The 16,044-nt window shown below is 46.1% G+C and overlaps 1 protein-coding gene across 1 annotated transcript in view; it reads left to right on the top strand.

Annotated features, from left to right (window-relative positions):
* LOC309807012 (TPA-induced transmembrane protein) overlaps positions 1 to 16,044 on the top strand; it is a 33,262-nt gene that overhangs the window by 13,160 nt on the left and 4,058 nt on the right. The window contains exons 3-5 of the mRNA XM_082626171.1: positions 2,547 to 2,674; positions 8,747 to 8,817; positions 12,324 to 12,505. Coding sequence (XP_082482297.1) covers positions 2,547 to 2,674; positions 8,747 to 8,817; positions 12,324 to 12,505 — 381 coding nt within the window. The remainder of the gene's footprint in view (positions 1 to 2,546; positions 2,675 to 8,746; positions 8,818 to 12,323; positions 12,506 to 16,044) is intronic.

Raw genomic sequence — 16,044 nt, 5'->3', positions numbered from 1 at the left:
TCAGGAAGAGAAGTTAAGAAAACAATCTCATTTACCATCGCATCAAAAAGAATAAAATACCTAGGAATAACCTACCTAAGGAGGCAAAAGACCTGTACCATGAAAACTATAAGACACTGATGAAAGAAATCAAATAAGACACAAACAGATGGAAAGTTATACCACATTCTTGGATTGGAAGAATCAATATTGTCAGAATGACCATACTACCCAAGGCAATCTACAGATTCACTGCAATACCTATCAAATTACCAATGACATTTTTCACAGAACTAGAACAAAAAAATCTTAAAATTTGTATGGAAACACAAAGGATCCTGAATAGCCACAACAATCTTGGGAAAGAGAAACAGAGCTGGAGGAATCAGGCTCCCTGACTTCAGATTATACTTCAAAGCTACAGTCATCGAAACAGTATGGAACTGGCACAAAAACAGAAATATAGATCAACAGAACAGGATAGAGAGCCCAGAAGTAAACCCATGCACTTATGGTCAATTAGTCTGTGGCAAAGGAGGCAAGAATATACAATGGCAAACTTGGCATTTCTTAGTGCCCTTGAGTTCAGCAGTGCTGTGACTCCTGTATCCATTCTCTGGCATCCTTATTCCTTTCTGAGGCAATGATATCTACTCTGGAAATGTATGTGGTGGGTGTAGAGCTCAAAGATACCCACTGCAGCAGCATTTATAAATTGGAAAGATAAAAACACTGAGTGGTTTTAGAACATTAGTGCAGCCATTAAATAATCTTTGCAAGGAATTTTAAACACGTGGGGAATGGCTTTTGATATGTAAACAGCAACAAAAGGATCAAGACAGATAAGAAATGATGACAACAAACAACAAAAAGCAGTATATAAATTACCTTCTCATTAAGACCTCAAATATATAATATAAAATATAGGGGGGACCTTTTGATTAAAGATTTATTAGTAATTTTTTTCTTGCTTTGCTACAATTCCCTATACTTTGCAAGTTTTCTGCTTTGATGGCATAACTTTTATTTTCAGACAAAAATAACATGATGACTTACAACAAATAAGGATGCAGGGATAATTCCCTGTGTTGGGGTCCCCAAGATCAACCCCAGATTCAGTGATTTGCTGGTAAGACTCGTAGGACTCAGCATATAGTCATAAACATGACTGATTTATTACAGCTAAAGCATATAAAGGAAAATATGGAGGCAACCAGGTGCAAGCTTCCAAGAGTCTTTGCCCAGTGCAGTCACACAGAGTGCACTTAATTCCTCCAGCAATGAGTTGTGACAACATGTGTGAAATGTCCACCAGGGAAGCTCATTAGAGATTCAGTTTTTATTGGAGTTGGTCGCATAGGCAGGCTCTGCCCGGTACCTACCAAAACTCCAGACTCCCAGAAGGAAAGGAGAGGCTCAGCACAAGCCACACTGTTTCTGCAAACAGTTGAGGCACAGCCAGCCACTCTTACCAGGAAACGTGGGAACACTCCAGAAATCCAAGTTCCAGATTCCAGCCAGGGGCCAACATTGCGCTGGCCTTGCTAAGGCTGGCAGCCTGCGGCCCGCTCTGTTAATTCTCCTGCACATTCCCTTGCTTCTCATGCCTCACACTTCAGACTTCCTCAGGGAATAAGGACCAGGACTCTTACTTCCATCATAAACCCAGAATTGATGACACTGTGGCCTTTTCAGAGTCCAGTAAAAGAAGCTGATAATGTTATGTTTGAGGTGTGGGATTACAGAAAAAAATTCACGGCAAACACCTGGTTCCAGTCACCCACGCCTTTCTCAGGGCCGGAGAGGTTGGAGTGACCCCGGCAGGAAGCCAGGGGAACATAATTAGTGCCAGCATGCCAGCTTTGAACTCCTGGCTCCGACTTTGTGTGTTTTTCCTTTGGCTCTAACTGCTTAAAAAATCAATTAGCTCATAGTCCTTAGAACACAAGCAGCCGACTGTTGTCCCAGGAATGTAAGTCCCGTGAGCCCTGGGGCTCTGAGTGCAAACAGAGTGTGTCAACATCCCCGCCCTGGGACATCCTGGAGAACGATGATGACTTCATGCACACTAATCCCCAAGCTATTCTGCTGGATGATGGTCACTTCCTCAGCGTGTGTACAGAACCGAAGAGGATTCAGCAGAGTTCCTTGCTCTGCGCCTTGTCCCCCGTCCCCCATTGTTTTTTGGCCCCTCCAGAACGTCTCCAGCGTCAGCCTTGACACCTGTGCCTGTAGCTAAGCTACAGGGTCAGTTTAACAAAGGAGTTCATGTTCTTCCCACTTCCTCCCACCGCCCTTCTCCCAGTCTGTGTTCAGTGGAATCTGAGCCCCCCATGGCGTCAAATAAAACAACAAAATTTATATCATGATAGAGGCGAGCCCTTGTCTTTATTCAGCCTTACTGAGAAGAGAAAGCATTTCTGCTTATTCTTGCTTTCTGTGTCCAGGCTTTATCCTTGATGAATATCCGTTGTTTGTTTTTAAGTAGAGCAGCCAATGGAGTGAATAAGTTTATTATTTTATGCATGTGTTTACTTTTACTTTTTATACCCCCCCATTCTCTTTAGTAACCTATATCGATGAGGATGAAAATGAAGTACTTGAATTGTCGTCTAATAAAACATTCGTGGTCATGCTAAAGATTCCAGAGGAGTGTGTTACTGAAGAGAAATTGCCTGACCTGCTCACGAAAAGGGTAAGATACCTTATGCATTGTTACTGAGTTCTTAGCATTAGAGTATGAATTCTGGAACAGTTGGCTTAGAGCTAGCCGGTAAGTAGCTTCAAGCTTGCATTCTTTGTCTGCGTAGTGGCAGAAACCGGTGCTTAGAAATGGATTTTCTGTACTGCAAAGCCAGAGGGAGGAGCCCTGGCCTCCAGCTAAATGCATCCTGGAGCACAGTGTTCTGTTTCTCCTTCTGGTCTTATACTTGATTCAACCTGAAGTTCATTGAGGGTCTGCGATGTGCTCAACAACATGCCCGGTGCCAGGGTCACAAAGTCTGTGCCCTCAATGGGACCTCACAGTCCAAGGAGAGAAAGCAATTCAATAGTTATAAACAGTGTGATATGTTCCATCACTGAGATACGTACAGTGTGTTTTATATAACCACGGAGGTGGGGATGGAGGCACGTAGGGCCTCCTGGAGGAGGTGACACTCAGGAAGAATCTTGAAATATGAAGTAGGGGTGTTCCAGATTAGAGAGCAGGGAGTACTAGGGGATGTGCCCAGCAGTGTGCTAGGGCCCCTGCATACTGTGTAGCGGACTTGCAGAGGTGAGGCTGAACAGGAGGGGACGGGTCAGATCATGAAGGTTTCTGTGTTCTTCGGCGAAGCCCTGAAAGATTTTAATCTGCAGGCTGACATGGTCAGCTTCTGATTTTAGTTGTTCTGTGTGATGAAGGAAAAACACTGGAAGTAGAGCGCTTGGTTAGAGGGTGTTGTAATAAGTTGGGTGACAAATGAGAGAGCCTTGAACTAGGGCAATGTCAGGGGGAGTAATTAAGGTTCAAGTGAGATTTCAGAGGTCTTCTCCCTCAGTAGGACTTCATGGCTGGTTGGATGTGGGTCTGAGGGAGAGCATGGCTCCAGGCTCCTGGTTGGGTGGCCACGTGGGTGGACGGTGACATCATTCACGAAGCAGGAAATGCAGGAGAATGAGCCTCTGTGCAATATGGGGGATCTGCAGCCAGACCACGAGGGTTGGTGGGCGGTCCTGGTCACCTTGTCAAAGACAGGGTGGTTCACAGCCAGACCCAGAAATGTTTTTGATAAGAAAACCTAAGCAAGACTAGCCTGCCGTCTGTTACCCTCTTCCCTGCAGTTGATAGTTTGAATGGAGTGAGCCCTCTTTATTTGGCTTCCATCTGATTCCATCTAGGTCACCCCAGAGTCAGTTTCTGGGCAGCCAGGTGCATACCGTTTGATTGCTCCTTTGATCACAGGAGTTTGTACCTTGCGAGGATTATTCCAGGTTTCTCTTCCTCCTTCTTTTCCTTGTTTATATCTTATCTGCAGTTCCCTTTTCCTCCTTTCCTGCCACCTGCTTGCAGAGCAAGTTGCTGAGTGAATAGCCTGTTGCTACTTTCCTCTTGGTTTCCTTTTTTTTTTAATTTAATTGTTTGGCCACGCCGCATGGCATGCAGGATCCTAGTTCCCCTACCGGGGATCGAACCCGCACCCCCTGCAGTGGAAGCTCGGAGTCTTAACCACTGGACCACTAGGGAAGTCCCTTGGGTGCTTTTTGGATGGAGGGGTTTTGCACTGGCCGAGCAGAAACCAAGTGAGTCAGCATCCACATGTGTCACCTGTTACAGACTGGACACTCTATGTCAAAGGGAACTGGATATTAATCACTCACTTTAAAGCCATATCTCTTTTGCACAGAAGCAGGCGTGAGCAGATTCTACAGGTGTTTTTAACTCATCACCGTGTAGTGTCTGAGGAACAGGGACTGGCAGATCTCTGGGGCAAGTTCACAGGCCTCTTTGAGCTTGTTCCTGCTCTGATAAATGGAAATCACCACACTTTCCCTGTATATCCACAGGTGCATATGAGGTGCGTATAAAGAACTTTGTAAAACATTTTTAAGAAGAATTATCTGACTTGCAGATGATAAATGTAAGGTGCAGTGAGCTGAAATGACTCCTCCCCTTGACTTCCCAATCAAATATGTTCAGGAACAAAAATGAGGAACTTAGAGATATTACTATCTAATTATCAGGTCAAGAACCCCTTTCTTCCACTTAGGCCAGTTTCCAGAAGCTTCTGGACATGGAAGGTAAATGGGAGTCGATATTGAAACACTGTGCCCTCTCTTTTGCTTTACTGTCTTGCTTTTCTAAACACAGTTTTCCTGGCCCCTCTCATATCTCACTGCCAGTTTCCTTCTCTTAGGGTTGGGGCCGATACTCTGCTTAAGCCAGCCCGTTAGCTCTGTGGTGTCATAGCTCAGCCCACGTGCTTGTTGCAGAATTAGCGTTGGCCCCTTTGATGATGCAGGGAAGGCATCCCTCTTCCTCTGGAAGCTGTTTTCTTTTGTTTTTGTTTTTGTTTTTAACATTATCACTTTTTAAAAAGTCGAGGTGTAGTTGATAAACAGTATTATAAGTTTCAGGTGTACAACATAGTGATTCACAGTTTTTAAGGTCACACTACAATTATAGTTATTATAAAATATTGGCTATATTCCCTGTGCTGTACAATATATCCTTTTAGCTTATTTATTTTATACATAGTAGTTTGTACCTCTTAATCCCCTACCCCCATCTTGCCTCTCCCCACTTCCTTCTCCCCACTGGTAACCACTAGTTTGTTCTCTGTATCTGTGAGTCTGTTTCTTTTTTGTTATATTCAGTAGTTTGTTTTATTTTTTACATTCCACATATAATTGTTATCTTACAGTATTTGTCTTTCTCTGTCTGACTTATTTCACTTATTTCATAATACCCTCGAAGTCCATCCATGTTGCTGCAAATGGCAATATCTTATTCTTTTTTATGGCTGAGTAGTATTCCATTGTCTATTTATACCACATCTTCTTTATCCATTCATCTGTTGATGGACTCTTAGGTTGCTTCCATATCTTGGCTACTGTAAATAATTGGAAGCTGGTTTTTGCTGAGCCACTGTGCCTGACTCTGGTGATCAGCTCACTGGGCTCTGAGCTCAGTTTGTACCCAGCCTCATAGGCATAGTGTGAGAGACACCAGAGCAAGGGGTGAGGAGCCCCTCTTTTCACTGTTTTGGTCCCAAAGTGGGTAGTGAGGTTAACAGCTCCTAAATATGTAAATATGTCCTAATTATAGCAGGGGACCATGCCACCAAAAAGAATGTTAGAGTGGACACTGAAAGTGGTCTAGTATACCGCTCCATCTCTTAACGTAAAATTTTAACTTAAATTTTTTTCTGAGTACTTACTATGTGCAAAACACAGTGATTAGGGCCCTAAGGATTAATAAAGGAAGGATGAGAGGGAGGGAAAAAAGAAGGAAGGACAAACATAGTTCCTGACATAAGAAGCTCAATCTTAAAGGAAGAGAGTGGCATTATTGTTGTTATTATTGTTATTATTTTCAGCTCTTGAAAAATAATCCCGTTTGTAGCATCCTCATCTTCTTCCCTCTCCTTCTGAGCAGCCTTGGGAGAGCCACTTTCCAACCTCCCGGGTTTTCTAAATGACTGTCAGCCTGTTGGCAATATTCTTTTCTCTGGGGCTCAAAAACTATAAGATGACCCAGTCGTTTTTCCCCAAAGTTCTTAACACTTAATGCTACTTTCCTCCTTGATATTCAGAAGGATCCACTTTCCTCCTTGCTTCACCTCCACTGGGTGGTGTGATAAAACATGAGGAAGCTGGCCTTAGTGTCTGTAACATCTAGGATTGAATCCCTTACTAGCAGAGTGGCCTGGGCCATGTTTTGTAACCTCCCCGAATGCCTGGAATTTTTTTTTTTTTTTTTTTTTCCCGGTACGCGGGCCTCTCACTGTTGTGGCCTCTCCCGTTGCGGAGCACAGGCTCCGGACGCGCAGGCTCAGCGGCCACGGCTCACGGGCCCAGCCTCTCCGCGGCACGCGGGCTCCTCCCGGACCGGGGCACGAACCCGTGTCCCCCGCGTCGGCAGGCGGACTCTCAACCACTGCGCCACCAGGGAAGCCCTGGAATTTTTTTTTTTTTTTTTTTTTTTTGATCAGTGAGAAAGGGAGAGATAGCAGAGATAGCAATGCCTCTTATGTCAAGATTCTTATGCAGATCGTAGCAGTAGTGACAGGATTAGAAGAGGTGCTCTAATCCCATCTTCTCTACCTTGGAGAGAATGAATTGCCACCAGTGAGTTAAGTGGGAGCGAAATATGGATGCAGCCTCCATGAGATTCCGCTTGGAATGGGTGGGAGACAGGTGGGCAAGTTTTCCTCGGGAGTAGTTCTGCTGCTTGCTGCTGGATAAAACAGTGAGGCACCGAGCCGTGATGGGTGCCGCGGGGCGTGCCAGGCTCAGCATGGGGGAAACCGTAGGGGTGGAATTTCTAGAACAACATCAGGGCTGAGGCTTTAGGCCGGCAGGAGTGGGTCTGGCTGGGTTTTCAGAGGCCTGGCCGTGGGCTTGCTTCCAGCCTCAGAGCTGGGTCCATGCTGGGGGGTGTACCCAGATCCCAGCACTGTCCTCCTGCCTGCTAAGAACAAGGCATTTAACCTTCAAAGTAAATTTTAAAGAGATGCAAAGTAAATACATTCAGCCACAAGTTCTCGGGTACTATAGGTGAGAATTCACATCTCTGAAACATGATGAAAAGACTAATCAAAGACTGGGAGAAGATATTTATGACACAAAACCAACAGCTAGTGTCCAGAATGTAACACCAATCAGTTTGGATAAGAAAAAGACAACCCAAGAGAAAGACAGGGCCCTAACAGGCAATTCAAAGGTGAGAAATCCCACAGAGTTAATAAACACACAAAAAGATACTCAACCTCACTAGAAAGCGAGACATTGCCAATGAAAACGATGTAAAACATGATGTTATACTCATCAGATTGGCAAAAATGGAAAAATCTGGTAACATTAAATGCTGGCAAGGCTGTGGGAAATAGAGCATTTATACATTGCTGGGAGGGGAGTAAAATGGAGAGCAATTCAGAAAGACTTAGTTAAGGTGGAGATGTGCTAACTCTTGGACCCAAGTCCATCTCTTGGTATATGGCCCAGGGAAACTCTTAGCTGTATAAGAGAGGCTCAGAGAGGTTCAAGCAGGATCACCTCAGCATAGTTTGTAGCAGGAGAAAATCGGAAACAAAGCCCATGGCCACCAGTAGGGGAAGGGATGAGGTGGAGCAGTCATTTCATGGAATCTCTGCAGAGTTAGGAGTCAGATTGAAGGACCTCCATCTAGATGTACCATTATGGGTAAACCTCAAATGTGATTTTGAGTGAAAAAAAGCAAGTCAGAGAAGATTATGTAGAATATGGTATGTTTTATTTGAATAAAAATGTACATTAAATTTATGTATAGTTATGATTACACAGGGGAGTGTTAGGTTTATAAAAACATGCATGGAAAGGATGCATGCCAGCTTCAGGACAGTGTTTAGTAGTGGGGAGGGAGGGAGGAAAAACAGAATAGTGTGTAGGAATAGCTTTAGTTGTGTTGAGTTTCTTCACGTACAGGGCTCAACTAAATATGGTAAAATGTGAGGGCATGAAACCAAGGTAGTTGGGAACACAGATGTCATTATTTTTTATGGTTGCAACACTTCATGGATAAAATAAGAGCTCCATATCTTTGCGATTGTTCCCCCACTTGGTCCCATTATCCAGAAACAGCGTGGCTGTTTCTCCTTGGAGTGAAGCTCTGGAGAAAGGAGAGAAGAGGCCCTTGTTCGGTGATGTGCGGGGCCCTGAGCGACCTGTTTTGCAGTCTTCCTAGCCCCACGGGGGTTCCCTCCTTCCCATGGCGCTTCGGGTCTGTGTGGGCTCAGGCTGCCAACCAGTAAGGCCACGGGTCTCAGCGCAACATACGAGATGTTGAAAATCCCAGCCTGGTCACTTGGTCCTTACAAATGAGATCCCTTGAAATGAATGCTAACTTGAATTTTGGTTGGTGAGGGGCCCACGCCTTCCTGTTTCTTCATCCAGAGCCTCTAGGTAAGTTAATTCCTCCCTAGAGTTGGATCTCCTTTGCTTAGGAGTAGTTTTGCTTTGTCAGGTGTTATGCAGTACGATCTGGCAGTACTGTGTGTGGTTGTTAATTTGGCCCTGTTTGTTTTAGATCACAGATGTGTACAGTTCATCACCAGCTCTGAGCCGTTACTTTACTTCAGTTAAAATCATAGACTTCAGGTAAGAATGTGGAGCATTATATGCTGATGTCTCTCTGGAAATCGACACTCATTGCTAGTTACCAAAAAGGACTTCCCTAGGGCTTCCCTGGTGGCTCAGTGGTTGAGAGTCCGCCTGCCGATGCAGAGGACATGGTTCGTGCCCTGGTCCGGGAGGATCCCATATGCCGCGGAGCGGCTGGGCCCGTGAGCCATGGCCGCTGAGCCTGCGCGTCCGGAGCCTGCGCTCCGCAGCGGGAGAGGCCACAACAGTGAGAGGCCCGCGTACCGCCAAAAAAAAAAAAAAAAAAAAGGACTTCCCTAATCCAAAAGCACGGAGGGGACCAACGGAAGATAGAAGCATAGTGTCAGTGCCGGGAGGGTCTTTGGAGGCCAACTAGCTCAATGCCCTTATTTTATGAAGGAAAAAAATGAAACCCATATAAATTATATGACTCAACACAGTTACAGGGAATAGAGGAAAAGCCCAGACAAACCATTTCTGTTTCCCAGCAGATGCTCGAATAAGCTAAGAGTAGAAATAGAAATAGATCTCAGATAGTGCTGTGATTATGTACTGGCTTTTGCTTTTGAGGAACACAAGTCATATACAAGTTCATGCTCCTTGTAATATTAAAAAATAAAGATACATGCTACTGGAAGAGTACACATCCTGCCTTCCCCTGCCCCACTACCCCTGGACACTTCATGTGCCAATCAATTCCGCAGTGAATTCCAGTCCCTTCTACAAAATGAACAACAATCACTGGTCTGTGTGATTTCTTCTGTGCATGTATTTACCATATATACTTTGTGTATTTTACATGTGTAACATATATGCATGCATACGTATTGTTTCCTTTTTAGTTTCCTCCTAATCTCTAATGTTTTTATATATGTCTATAGACACTTAGGTAAAATGTGTATGTATGTAGAAGAGTCATTTGATTATCCTTTTATATTGTTAGGACAAGATTTACAAGGCAAAGCTTTATTACCTGCTGTGCCTAAGATATCCCTGGAATGTGACCATCAAAGGCAATTTTACATTGAGGTTCCTCCTCTCAAACCATAAATTTCCCAAACCTGGGAGGGGAAGCACGCGAAGCACTGGTGCCCAGTGGGGTAAGACCAAAGGGATTTGGAGTCTGAAAACACAGTGGCAGGTTGCCTTGTCAACAACACTATTCCTCCCTCTTTGTGGACCGCCGGTGTGCATGCTACCTTATGGTGACACTTTTGACCTAGCCTATCTTATTCATAAATTACTGGTATTAAAACGCCAAAAGACAAGGGAGAAATGCATAATCAGACCCAACTTTCCTCTTAGTGCGCTTGCCCTAACTTACAATTCAAAGACAGAGGTGAGAGAGGAAGGATATTCAGAGCGTAAAGGGTCTCACCAAGAATCCAGCCCGTATTACGGGTCTAGAGGGGGTGGGATTGCATAACGGGTTGGGGTATAAACACTGAGAAGAACTCATCAGAAAACTGAGTAAAACAAAATCTGAAGAGTAATGTGAGAGAATCTATTTTTAAAAGTTATTTGAAAGAAAAACCCAAGGGTTTTAGGATTTTTGGATAAAGAAATTCTGCTGGGAAACATTTTTGTTTCATTTTTTAAAGTCCAGACAGTCTCAACAGTGTCGAACTGAGAAACAAACGCATTGCCTCCAAAGCCTGCTGCCACGTGTGGGCAGGAAGGAAGCAGCGGAATCCCTCGCAGACGGGCTTGTATCCATGGTGGATCCCACCTCAGTCCTGGACCCACCAGCAGGAACCTGGGAAAATGTCCTGTGGTTCATCAGCTTCTGGGCCCACTGTAGTGGTGGGCAGCTGAGGCAAAGCCCACAGGGTTCTCTGCTTCCCTGAAAAATCCCTCCTCTCCCCTCAAAGTTCAGCTTTATGTCAGTTCCTCCAGTGCCCTGACTTGGACGCACTAGGAAGGGCTGGCCAGGCCAGGTTAGGCAGCACGCCCCTCTTATTCCGCTTCTGGCCTGGTCTTCTGCAAGTCAGCCTCTGGTCCTTTCAGTTAGCAAACCCCAGTCCTTGCCTGTGGGTGTGCAGGGTGGCTGCGTGTCAAGATGTTGACCATCATTAGCTATAATTAGAGGGTGAAGCACAGGGAACAAGCAGTGGCACCTGCAAACCAGAGTAGCTGGCTTAGAGTTTGAAAGCACATTTTCACCTGTCTGTAGAGGCATCCTCGAAACTGTGAATTTCTCTAGAGTCCCGAGTGTACGTTATTTGTATGAACCTCAGGGTTTGGCACACCTCTTGGCTGTAGTGGAGTTTATAAACTCAGCTGTCAGCGCATCAGTCTAAGAGTATTGGCCTATGTGACCTCTGTCCACAAGAGGGCGCTCTTTGCCAGGGACAGTGTTCTGATTCACTCCTGGGACTGGCTTGTCTGCAAAACTTGCCCTTATGTAAAATAGATAGCTAGTGGGAAGCAGCCGCATAGCACAAGGAGATCAGCTCGGTGCTTTGTGACCACCTAGAGGGGTGGGATAGGGAGGGTGGGAGGGAGAGAGACGCAAGAAGGAAGAGATATGGGGATATATGTATATGTATAACTGATTCACTTTGTTATAAAGCAGAAACTAACACACCATTGTAAAGCTATTATACGCCAATAAAGATGTTAGAAAACAAAACAAAACAACAAAAAAAAACAAACTTGCCCTTGGGTGAGGGTCTCAGATGTGGCCACTCTTAAATATTTTATTGCTGGCTCTTAATCTGACCTTTTTAAAAAATCTAGGCCTTCTTAAACCAAAGGATATCTGTTGAGAAATCTAAATGTTAAGGTAGCATTTAACAAGCTGTATAGACTGTTGATTAGCTGAGGATAGCCTCATGATTATTTTTATTTTAGAAATGGGATAGTATGTTCTAAGAAGATGAAAACTACCTTTCCTTAGGTCCCCTTACTGAGAGTTGGCAAAACCTTAGGAAGTGGACATGGGACAGAAAACGTTTCTCACTTTGGGGACAAACCAGGGAGGTATGATTTGCTGCTGGTTCCCAGGGTCATCTGTGAGAGTTTAGGAGTCTGCATCCAGCCAATGGCAGGGAGCTTTGGGCCCTACCTTGAACATTTTATAGGTTAAGTAATGAACTGGTTAAACTGAGTAGCTCTGACATGCACTTGTTGGGGCAGGGAGAGGCTGTGGTGTGAGAACCGGGAAAAAAAAGGGGTTCCCTGGCCTGCCTCAGGGGTAAAGCCTGGTGCTGGGCAGCTCTTGGAACCTCGTTGACAATAGCTGAGTCAGGATCTCCCCTGCATGGCCTCTCCTGGCGGACTCCTAGGGGATGGGTTCTAGGTGAAAGGAGGAGGTTAGGACCACCTCAGCTTTGTGGGATGGAGGCATTGATGAGGGGGCTTCTAGGGCATACTACTCTTTGCTCTTTTGTCCTAGGAGGGAATGCAGAACTAAAAAGATGTTTTTCCTAAAATCAGTTTCCTGAGTTGCAGTGTGATTCTGTTGATGTTTTTAACTGTCTCTGTTTTGGTTTGCCTTTCAGTGGTGAAAACGCCACAATAGCCTACCACCTGCACTTTGGGTTTCCGTCGGAAGACCACAACTTTTTGAAGTACGTGATGAGTGAGGAGTTGGTGCTGGGTGTTTTGCAGCAGGATTTCCATGATCAGAACGTATCCGGTTGTGAGACTCTGGGGCTCAATCCAGCGTCCCTCTGGTTCTCTGGTAAGTCGAGCACAGCAGAAGGCAGAGCTGTGACGATAAACAAATGAACCAGACAGGGCAGATGGCTCGATTTGCTTTCTGAGCAGGTGATGCTTCACGCTCCGTGGAGGTCACCCAGTCCCTGCCCTCCGTGAGCAGACAGAGCAACTGGAAAAATGTTACGGAAACAACTAAACTATAAACATGAGGGTCGCTACGTGTTTCCTTGCTGTGGTTCACCCACCTTCTAAGCCCCATATTCCACATCAGAATATCATTAGAAACCTTCATGGAAACACCGTGGTCTCACAAGAGAAGCAAGTGCTGAAGAGTTTGAAGTAAACCATATAGTTCAGTTGTTGAAAGATGACCTCAGTAGGGGGATTCTATCTCTTTTTCTATTGAAGGCCACTGAGTCCATTAAGACAGGGGTCCCCAACCCCCCCCGGGCTGCGGACCGGTACCGGTCTGTGGCCTGTTAGGAGGCGGGCCGCATAGTAGGAGATGAGCGACAGGCGGGTGAGTGAAGCCTCATCTGCCACCCCCAGCACTCCCCCTCGCTCCCCAGCGCTCTCATTACCGCCTGAAACACCCCCCCCCAACTCCCACCTCCACCCCCAGTCTGTGGAAAAGTCGTCTTCCATGAAACCGGTCCCTGGTGCCCAAAAGTTGGGGACTGCTGCATTAAGATATTAATAGAGGGACATGAAAAGACAAGTTCGTCTCTTTCCATAGAAGATTGTAATACATTTACTCATCTACTTTTAAAACTAAGAAAAGGATGGGGAAAGAGATATGTTTTTTCACAAGCATAGAGGATACCCGACTGGTCAGAATCTGAGAACGTTGTACAGAACCTGCCAGAAAGGAAGGTGGAAAGGTGAGATGACCGCCAGCCTTCGAGACCTCCTTCCCTCACGTCTGTCTGCACTGAGCTTCGGCCTTACTTCCCATTCTTCTCCTCATTTCCCACTTCCGATTCCTCACTTGGAGAGGTTTTAGCTCTTGTTGAATGCCAACGGTCTTGGATGGTTTTTCAGCCACAACCCATCAGAAACACCCTGCACATCAGCAGTGGTAAATACTAGTTGAATGAATGAAAAAGGTGAATGAGGGCTTCCCTGGTGGCGCAGTGGTTGAGAGTCCACCTGCTGATGCAGGGGATGTGGGTTCGTGCCCCGGTCCGGGAAGATCCCACATACCGCACGCAGAGCGGCTGGGCCCGTGAGCCATGGCTGCTGAGCCTGCGCTCCGGAGCCTGTGCTCCGCAACGGGAGAGGCCACAGCAGTGAGAGGCCCGCGTACCGCAAAAAAAAAAAAAGGTGAATGAGAAGGAGGTGTGGTGAGTGGCACGGGGCCAGCAGCCGAGGGTCAGGAGAGTGCAACAGATTATAAAGCGCACACGTTACCACAGGCTGTGAGAAGAGGCGTTTATTGTGATGACGCTTGATTCTTGGGAACGGAAAGTGGAAGTGGACTGACCTTGGCCTGGGAAGGCAGAGAGTTTTATAAAGCAGTTCTTAAAGCTCTCTTTTTCCCGAATGAATAAAAGGAATGACTTTCAGAGGGCCAACTTTTAGCTCACTGGGAAAGTCACATGAATGAATAGTTTCTTCACTGAGCATCTAAATAAATGAAGTGTGTCTCTGGGCCAGGCAGATAACATACTGTGTGGAGTGAAGAGGTTCTGCCCCCTGTACAGGAAGTTTACAAAGAAAGAAGGGGGTGAGGGGGAGGGAGAGAAGGAAGGAAGGAAGGGAGGACCTTTCAGCCCACTCCTGTGCACGGCAGAGAGAGGGGAGGCCCACCCTGCCTGCTGTGTGATGACTGACCTTGACTTTTTGAGCCTCCTCTTCCCAGCACTTTCTAAATGAAGGCCAGGGGGTGGGAGGAGAGTGAGACAAGGTTGAGGAGGATTATGAGGCCGGCAGGTCCATGTTATGAGGGCAGGTGGCTTATGAGGTCTGACAGAAGACCTGGAACTGAAACTCAGACTCTGCATCGGGGATGCAGGCCTGAGCAACACTGTTTCTGCTCCTCAGGAGACGGTACACTTTCTCTCAGGCATTTTTCCTGGGGATGGGGGTTTCTGTGACCGCCCCCCAACCTTGCAGAGCATGGGCAGTGTTTGATATTTTCAGGACCATGAGTATCAGTCTCTTCTCAAATAGAAGGGTAGACAGTGACCATTTGGGAAGCGAGGAAGGGAGAAGAGAGATGCAGAGAAGGCAGGGAGGCAGAGGGAGGGGCAGCTCAGAACCAAGTCCAGAGGGAGGGAAGAGAGGGGTGTGAGGCCTCTGGGAGGGACCAGTGAGGCCCGGGGGTCCCGACGCCAGCTCCCTGTGTTCGTAGGCACGGTGGGCTTGGCGAGGTATCCCCCCGCTCCTGTCAGGAGCTGGGCAGGCACCGTCCCACAAAGATGATGTTCTGATTCTTCAACGAGCAAAGTTTTTTTTTTTTTTTTTTAATGTTTTCCTCTTTTTATTTAAATTTATTTAATTTTTTTTTTTTTTTTTTTTGCGGTACGCGGGCCTCTCACTGTTGTGGCCTCTCCCGTTGCGGAGCACAGGCTCCGGACGCGCAGGCTCAGCAGCCATGGCTCACGGGCCCAGCCGCTCCGCGGCATGTGGGATCTTCCCGGACTGGGGCACGAATCCGTGTCCCCTGCATCGGCAGGCGGACTCTCAACCACTGAGCCACCAGGGAAGCCCATAAGTGAATTTTTTAATTTGTATTTTCTTCCAGCTTTATTGAGATATAATTAACCAATAGCACTGTGGTAGTTTAAGGGGTACAGCATAATGACTTGACACATGTATTAGGAAATGACTGCTGTGGTAAGTGTAGTTAACAGCCATCATCATCACCTCGTATAGTTACAAAAGTTTCTTTTCCCTCATTACGAGAACTTTGGGGATCTGCTCTCTTAGCAGCTTTCAAAGGTACCGTGCAGCAGTGTTAGTGTTAGTCACCATGCTGTACACTGCATCCCCAGGACTGATTTATGTTGTAATAATAGGAACTTTGTGCCTTTTGACCACCTTCATCCAATTCCCCCTTCTCCACACCCCACCCCGGCAACCACCAATCTGATCTCTTTTTCTATGAGTTTGGTTTTTTAAGATTCCACATATAAGTGAGATCCTGCAGTATCTGTCTTTCTCTGTCTGACTTATTTCACTTGGCATAATGTCCTCAAGGTTAAGGGAATTTTTTTATTGGATCACTGCCCCCACCCCCCTTCTACCTTTGAGCTTCTTCACCTAGTGGAGGGAGGGGTCCAGGGACAAGGAGGGGAAATCTGTTTTACAATGTAAAACAGCTGCATGAGTTATTTTGGACGTGGGGTAAGTTATTTTGTAGTGTTTTCTGACATGTGAAGGAGTTAACCAGTAGACTGAGTAAGGAACAAAAGCAAAAACTGATTAATGTGAGAGAGAAGAGGAAAAAGCTCTAGGCAATGAGAATAGTGAATCTCGTTTGCACGGATTTGGGGTAAACGGGTGGGCTGGCTGCTGGCAGAGAGGCCAGTGTATGCATTCTGCCCTTGAAAGGACTGC

The sequence above is a fragment of the Mesoplodon mirus genome (genome assembly GCF_964341445.2).
Source record: "Mesoplodon mirus genome assembly, chromosome: 6".
Lineage (NCBI taxonomy): Eukaryota > Metazoa > Chordata > Mammalia > Artiodactyla > Ziphiidae > Mesoplodon > Mesoplodon mirus.
Note: the sequence above shows the minus strand (reverse complement) of the source record. Positions and strands in the feature narration are given on the sequence as shown.